The 8390-nt window shown below is 49.0% G+C and overlaps 1 protein-coding gene across 1 annotated transcript; it reads right to left on the bottom strand.

Annotated features, from left to right (window-relative positions):
- Nucleotides 1-1323: 1323 nt before the first annotated feature.
- On the bottom strand, nt 1324-7555 carry LOC119395071 (homeobox protein unplugged-like). Its single transcript, XM_037662362.1, has 3 exons — nt 7534-7555; nt 4863-4982; nt 1324-1922 (listed from the first exon to the last, which is right to left on the bottom strand). The coding sequence occupies exons 1-3, from the start codon at nt 7553-7555 to the stop codon at nt 1324-1326; spliced, it is 741 nt and encodes a 246-aa protein (XP_037518290.1).
- Nucleotides 7556-8390: the final 835 nt, after the last annotated feature.

Here is an 8390-nt window from a genome sequence, read left to right as displayed (position 1 = left end):
GGCAGGCCTCGAGCTATAAGCGGCTGTAGCCCGACACGGCGTTCGCTTAGCACGGCACACCAGAGACATTACGCTGTTACAATCTCAGGCAATTGCATCTTACCGACCATGATGGTGTGTCTGTGCTCCCTGTTTCTCCTTCTCTATATGTAATATATCTTGTCTTCTAACCTCTCCTGTTTCCCAGTGTATAGGCTATAACAAGCCAGATTTTGGTGGTGTGCGGCGTGACCACCCTTGCTGCGCATGCGCGAACCCTCTCCACTCACCTCCTCTCCCACTTTCCCACTCTTCCCTTCCACTCTCCCCTTCTCCTTCCCCTGTCCCATTTTCCATCTCTCCCCTTCCTCTCCCCCTCTCCCCTTCCCCCTCTCTCACGGCAAGGCAGAACGCTGGTGTAGCTTGGTTGGGGGCAAGGGCTGGTGTGGCTCGAGGGGGGCAAGTGCCCTTTTTGCACCTCCCTGCCGACGTCCACGATGCCAAGGTGTAACTGTATCCACATCTAATGTGGATGCTTGGGCGTGTTGGTACGACATAGCGGAAACAAAACAACACAAAAAACGGAGCAACAGAAAAAGGAAGACACAAACAACAGCGCTGACTTTCAACAAATGTTTATACGTTATGCGCAGTCCAAAACGAAAAGAAAGAAGGAACATAGAGATGACAAACAAAAACCAACTATCAGCATCATCAATGTATACGGTTTGCAGTGATGATGCTGATGGTTGATTTATGTTACCTTTGTTAATCATATATATGTTCCTTCTTTTTGTTTTCGACTGCGCAAGTATATATTGCGCGGTGTTGATGTGCAAACATTTGTTTAATGTCAGCGCTGTTGTTTGTGTCTTCCTTTTTTTTTGGTGCTCCGTATTCTTGCGCTGTTTTCTTTCCGCTATCCTGTACCCGCATCTCATTATTATCCTTTATAAAGTGAACTTTTATTCAGCGCAGCTGAATAAACGTTCTGGTCATGGATGTTTGAAGGCAATAATGAAAGCTTCGGGAAAAAGCCACAAAGGCTTTCCTTCCTATACGCGTATGTTCAAAGCCATTGGCCGACCGGCTTCGTTAATGATACGCCCCAGCTTCAGGATTACCTCAAAGTTTCTCTTACAAAAAACTCTAGCGTAAGAAGCTTTCGTGAATACAGGCACAGAAGAGCTGGCGAAGTTTGCAAGACGCCCTTATTCTTCGCTTATATACCAATTAAGCCCGTGCATTCGTCGATGTTATTAACTAGTTACCACTCGAGACGTTACTTGCATGGCGATAAGTTTTTTCGCACACTTCGAGAGAGAAAAGAAAGTGATTGCCCGCTCACCCCGGTCCCTTGGGTTCGGCTTGCTGTTGCTGTTGCTGGTTGCGCAGGGCCACCCTGTTCACGTGTACCGGGATTGGGACCACGATGCGTGGCGCGTCCGAGTGCTGCTGAGGCCCGCGGCCTGCCGTGAGCCCCGCCTTGACGCGCTTCCACTTGGCGCGCCGGTTCTGGAACCATATCTTGACCTGCACCTCTGTGAGCTGCAGCGCGTGCGCTATCTGCGACCGCTCCGTCAGGGACAGGTACTTCTTCGAGTGGAATTCCTTCTCGAGTTCCAGCAGCTGCTCGCTCGTGAACGCCGTGCGCCGGCGCCGACTTTGTTGCTGCTGTTGATGGTGTTGTTGCTGCTGCTGATGCGACGTGGACAGACTCTGGCCGTGTCCTTGGTGGGACGAATGGCCGCTGCGTTTGTCCGCGCACTCGGGACGCCCTAGCAGGCGGACTTCGTCGCCGCCCACGAGGCTCGGTAGTCGCGGGCTGCCTTCGTGAGGCGGGCCGCAGTCACCGTCGCTGTCCGAGCCTGCGGCCGAGTCGCCCGCGGTGTGACACCAGGCCAGCGGTGACGGGGGACAGCTGGAGACAGGGGACGTCTCGCCTGCGCGAAAGTGTTCACATGATGAGCCACGCGGGGTGTGCTACTCGCACATGACCATAACAAAGGAGCTTGCCTACAACCTATGTCACTATATGGGATGCGCATGCCTTCACCACGGTCGTCGTCATCGTCATAATTACATGAACTTGAAGTGTTCAGATCAAAGTGCACATTGCCGCATGCCGGATCGCCAAGCATGCACTGCCAATTCTTAGGCGATGCCGGGCTTTATGAATAGCGTCGGTCGTTCACGCGCTGTTCCCATACGATCAAGCATTTTAGTACTCCAGCTGATTAACATTTGGCTTGGTAACAAGCATTGCTGTAAGTGAACAGCAGGGTTGCCATTGAGTATAGTTTTTGAGAAGGAGCGAGAACTCAAGCTAAATGTAGCCAAAAGTAGCCATGCCATTTAATTTTATCGCCATTTTTGTGGCCAAACAGAAGATAAGCGGTATTATGAATTGTTTTTATTATTCAACAAGTAATTTATTGTGAATAAACGAAAACATAGAAATCAGACCTTTCTTTCCTTTCGCTTAGTCTTCAAGCCACGAGTACGTTGCATGTGTACATGAATAATTTATAAGGAGTTCAATGCGCCTGCGTGTAGTTTATGCAGAATGGATGGAATGAAATTGAAAACTGAATTTTGTATCATTCAATTTAGCAAGTCAGTAGGAGCATTAAACGTTGAAGCACTCTTTCCTTAAGGGGTACTGGCACCTTTTTTCGAAGGCGAGTTTACTCTGCCATACAAATCTCCCGTATGCAGAGACGGCTCTGAGCAAGATATGCTTAAGATATCTTGTTTTGATATTAAAGTCACTTTTCCCATGGCGCACCTAGCGACATCGACACTAGCTTGACGTCAGGCTACAGTACTATAACTCTGGTGACTTCACGCAGCAGTCTGGCTAGTCCAAACTCGTCAGGTACCAAAACTTCCAAAATGGCCGCTTGTGGGTCACTAACGTAACCACGGTGCGGAGCGACCATGGAAACCTCACGATGTCTTGCGCGAGCACGTGCGAGGAGCTCATACCGTGTTGTGACGTCAGCGTACAGTGGTAACCGAAACTAGCTTTTGAAAACATATTAAATTACTTTTTCTGGGTGCACTCACGTATAGCAGCACAATTTCATGGCTCTTGAGTGGAATTTGCCTTTCATTTGGTGCAAGAAAACGACAACTGAAGATTTTCATGTCAGTACCCCTTTAAAGCCGCCGACCGATATTGATTAGTTGATTTACAATAACACCATTACAGCTTCAAGTAGTGAAATCTGGTTGCAGATCAACAGTCCAGCTTCATTCTGTTTCAGATCTCTGCCATTTCAAGTTCACTCGAGAACGCGCACTCTGCATCAGCATTAGAATCTGGCGCGCAGCGTCAGCAAAGACGGCGGGCAGCGTGAGTAGCGTGCTATATCCACGCGTTTGCCAAAATGCATGTCACTTCGTCACTCCGCGCGTGGCGTTTGTGTGCCTCAACATGCACCAGCCTCCTGGAGGGCAGGACATAGTAATTGTTGGGGTTCTCCACCTTAAACCGGGATATAACTGAGCGAACAAATTTCCGGAGGCCTCCGGAAATTTCGACCGCCTTGTGTTCTCTAACGTGCATCTAAATCTGAGTACACGGGCCTCGAGCATTTCACCTCCATCGAATGTGGCCGACCGAAAATTTCAGGTCGGCTCCACGGCTATTTGCTGGCAACATTGAACTTCTACCTTGGCACACTTAGTGGCTGTTTTTTTTTGTTATTTACAGACAGCATGCATTGTTTGCGAGAGCGGATTCAATCCCGCGACCTTCTGGTCAGCAGTACAACACCATAACCACTAGAACAACATGGCGGTTGCGGGGGAGGGCATGCGCGCGCGTCAGTTGACACGACAAAATCTCGCAAACAATGCATGCTGTCTGTAAATAACAAAAAAAAAACAGCCACTAAGTGTGCCAAGGTAGAAGTTCAATGTTGCCAGCAAATAGCCATGGAGCCGACCTGAAATTTTCGGAGCCAGATGGGGTCGTAAAGTAGCCAAATTGGCGCAAAGTAGTCCCCACTGCTCATTAAGAGTAACAGACTCGATTGCAAGGGAAGGCCAGCGCGCGATGGGAAGGCAGAAAGTTGGGTGCACGGCCAGATGAGAAGTTGGCGGAGATAACGCGGCCGCAGCAAGCATGAGGCTTGGCTACTTTGCAAAACATTGGAAAGACCTTTGGCCTGGACTGGTCGTAGTCAGTATGATGATGACGACGACGACGACGATGATGATGATGATGATGGAAACGCGATTATAGCAGCATGTTCAATATGTTCCCTTCCTCGTTTGAAGTGTTTCAGCGCGGAGTCTCTTAAATTTTCAGTTGCCTCACCATGTACCACGGACAGCGAGGTCCAGTGCAATGTTTCGTAGTAATCGTAAAGGTGATTCGCCAAGAAGATGCGTACAAAATCTGTCGCCTGGTGTGCTTGTCGCAGCGCGGCTTGACCGATAATTCGGACGAGAGTTTCTAAATGCCGCCAAAAAACGCAGCCATCTTTTTTTGCGTTCTCAACAAACTGTAACAGACACAGTGCGATTCCCGTTCCCAGGTGCAGATTTCGCAATACAATCGGAGTGTGAAAACTAAAAAAAAATTCTTCTGGTGTTCGACGTTCTCGAACAATAAGATATAATTATGAGGCATGCCGTTTTATGGCTGGGAGCAACGGAATAATTTTGACCACCTGTCAAAGTAAAGGAGTGTTTAGACAACAACGCTATTAGACAGCTGAAGCTGTCTTGCCAAGAAGGCCCACGTCCATTACTCCTGCGGAGTGAAGATTCCAAAGCAGAAAGGACAAGGTCTTTTCAACGGCAAATTACGCACGTCCTTCTCGGAGGTGCGCATTCATACTTCCGCTGCCCGGCAAGCATCGCATACTTACGCGCACACGCAAACGAGCCGGCTACTATGGCCGCACATGACTCGCCGCCGCCCTGGTGGTCACTGCCACGACGAGAGATAAGAGCCGCGTAGCCCCACTCTTGTGGCCAGTCACCCAGGGCTGGTTCACCGCACACGAAGAAGCCGAAAGAAAAGACATGGGCGAGAACGGGTAGAAAAAAAAACCCTTCTCTTCGATATAATTTACTTCGCTAGACGCATTTCGCAGCGCTCGTAATAAAAAGCGAGCCCGAAAACACGGGGCTGCCGGCGCACGGCCCAGAGCGTCCCTAATGGCCGGCAGGCCTTCACCCCCAGGTCCGCTCCAGCGAGAACTCCCCCCACTTCAAGGCTGGCGTGCGATTGTCGACTTTACAGCGAGCGCCTCACTCAAAGGGAGGCAGGCACACACGCACGGCACTCCTCCCGCCGAAAAATGAAAATAAAGCGACGGCTGGGTCCATTAGCGAGGACTGGCGTGTCCCACGGTCGCGAGGCGCAGCCGAGCGTACTTGTGGCCGCCTCGAAGCGACACGCAACGACGGAACGTCGAGCACGGCGTCGTCCGCCGTGCGTCGAAAGGCGTGGGCTAGGGCTGAGCCGCGACAGCCAATGGGTCCTTCCCTCGTCGCCCGTCCTCCAGATGACAGCGCTGCCGCGTCGAATGGCGAGATAATGAAACGACAGAAGCGTATGTCGCGCCGATAGCATAATGAAGACGTTGCGACCGAGATATGGGACCTCGTTGCAGACGCGACGATACGTGCGCCTGATAACGAGAGGGACCGAGTGGGTTGGGTCAAGTTGGGTTCCAAGCCGTGGGAACGCTGTCGCTCATGTGTGAAGAGAGAAAGTTCTTTTGACCAGACGCCAGCTTTTATGCGATCTAGATAAACACGCAACATAGTTTATTTTTGATCCTCGTCTGGAATTTGGCATACGTTATTCTAGCCAGCGGCGCTCGTTGGCCGCTGTTCCATTTGGAATTAACTTATGTATGCTCCCACACTTGTGTATTCACTTATCTATGCCCCTACCATGGACGGCGATTCAAGAGAAAGAGTGAGCTAAACTTGTACGTGTTCTGAGAACTTCATCGGTTCTCGTCCCCTCTATTCTTTGTTCTCTTTTTATGTTCGTGCATCTATTCCTCGCCCATCCATTATGACATCATCTACTTTCTTTTTGTGTTGGCGAAGCGAATGTGTCACCCAGCCAAGTCTTCATTAAAGTACGATCACTTAAATCCATGGGACACGCCCGTAAGTTTTCTTATCTCAGCAAACCACTCAGTGCACTGCTGCGTCTCTGAACATGTATATATACTTTCCAATGGTAACCATATCATCTCTCGTCACAGTTATGTCCATTGCCTACATTTATTCTCACTGTTTTTATTCGGCGAGATCTTTAGCACAAATCACTGCTAAACTACGTGATTCGCCTCTCCGCGATCCTCTAGGTCGAAACACAGTTAAGTCTCGATACATACGCTCTTACAAGTCATTATCCGACTGTAGGCTAGTAGTCAAGAGTGTTGAGGTTGTAACGAGCTAGGGGACAATGACTCGGTGAGTGACATGGATTTTTCTTGGTGCGCTCGATCCTTATTAACAAAAGATGAACGATGCCTGATGTAAAACAGTGGTACTTCGCCATAAGTCGCGGTGTCGTACATGTTCACAAACTATGGTCAGTGTCACTTTGGCGAATGCCGAGTTTGTGACGTGACCAGCTTTATTTTAAAGCGAAAGCCTTGTATGCCTCTTGAGTAAGAAAAATCCCACGTCCGACGGCGTGAACACGAATGGTAAAGTCAGGTGTGTCTATCCCGCAGGTAGTGCGAAACGGTGCGCTGCAGAAAGTTTGTTTGTTTGTTCACCTTGCGAATAACCTGAAGCAGCGCGAAAAAACGGGGACAACGAAGGAATACACACAACAGCACTAGCGCTCGAATGGCAGTTGAATGTATTCAGGTTACGCTATTTGATTAGAAGCGATGATTACTGTACAAGATTAATCAAATGTGAATTAAAGTGAATTAATTCAGTAAGAGTGACAGTCAACTAAATCATTATTAATAGTGAATGAAATGTTAGACTGAATTAAAGCGAATTAAATCTTAATCAAATGTGAATTAGCACTTCGGCGACCGAGTCGCGGCATGTATAACCAATGGTTATGTCTAGGCGACCGAAAGAGAGCAAGTAGCAATGCAATTGGCCGGGAAAGTCGAGATAACATAATGTATTTCCCGCGAAAGCATAGGCCTGTGATCTCCTTAGCGTTGCCTCATGGGTCTATAATTGACGTCTTGCGCCCTGTGGCCTTGCACTCTGTCCAGAGCTGTTATTGCGAAGTGCAGGAGCCTTCTCGGTTCTGAATAATATACGAGGGGATTCTTCTATAAAAGCCTTGTGCAGTCGGAGCATAACGATCGGCAAAAGATATCGCGGTACACCAGCGTGAACTTGTAACCTTGCGCGCACATTCACAGCGTATTGAGTCCACGGAATTAGACTCACGTTAGTGCATATAACACCTTATTTTATCTCTCACTAGGCCGCATGTATCGTCTCTATACGATGCGAACGCTGTCCAGCGTTGTGATGCGTTATCTTTGGCGCCGCCGAGGTACACCTGCGCATGCGCGCACACTTCGACGCACGCACCTGGACCCTCCAGATGTCGCATATCACCGCAACAGATCTTCACACAGGAATCCAATGGGATGCTAATTAGGAAGAAGTCCTATTGTTCTGATAGGTTGCGGTAGTGGACACAAGCACACGTGTGTAGGACGTATGTCGTCGACAGCTCCCCCCCCCCTGAAAGCAGTTTGGTAGTGTTTGTGCTGGTGGTGGTGGTGCATGCAGGAAGTGTCAGCCTTACAGTCATGAACAGCCAATGCGGTGCCATCCAAGGGCTACCATTTGTAATCACTTACTGTAAAATTGCATGGAGGCGTGCTGGTTGAGTATAATATGTGAAGATTGGCTGCACTAAAATAGCTATAAGTGTTCTTATATAGTGTGCGTATATTTCAATGCGCAAGTAGCTAAAAGCTCCGTACTAAGCTATGGCACATCTACTTAAGCATATTTTTGCACATTTAGAGTAGCCGGGCTATGCGAGAGGACAATTTGCCGTAGAACAAAATCGACTTCCCGAGGCAGTGCCATTAGCGGCCTATGTGCTTCATGCAACGGCGCTTAATGAGCCGTAGCACGCAAAGAGGCGTGAGTAAGCAGCGCGTCGCGTTACATGGTTCCATCACAGTCTTCGCATTCATCTCGTCTCCGATAAGTGAGCTGGAGTTTGTTGCGTTCGATTGTCATCATTTCGTGTGAATGCGTTTCACATGCGCGAATAACTATAACTCGCAAAGGTGCGCATGCACGGCGACCGCCCTGTATCATATATGACAGCTCTTTTAACGGGGCAGTTTTGTTAGTAAAATTATGCTTATTCGGTGCAAATCGTAATGACTTCATTTGTGTATATCGTACAGCGTGTACGCGTGCTTTCG

This window comes from Rhipicephalus sanguineus, chromosome 5 (assembly GCF_013339695.2).
Source record: "Rhipicephalus sanguineus isolate Rsan-2018 chromosome 5, BIME_Rsan_1.4, whole genome shotgun sequence".
Classification (NCBI taxonomy): domain Eukaryota; kingdom Metazoa; phylum Arthropoda; class Arachnida; order Ixodida; family Ixodidae; genus Rhipicephalus; species Rhipicephalus sanguineus.
Note: the sequence above shows the minus strand (reverse complement) of the source record. Positions and strands in the feature narration are given on the sequence as shown.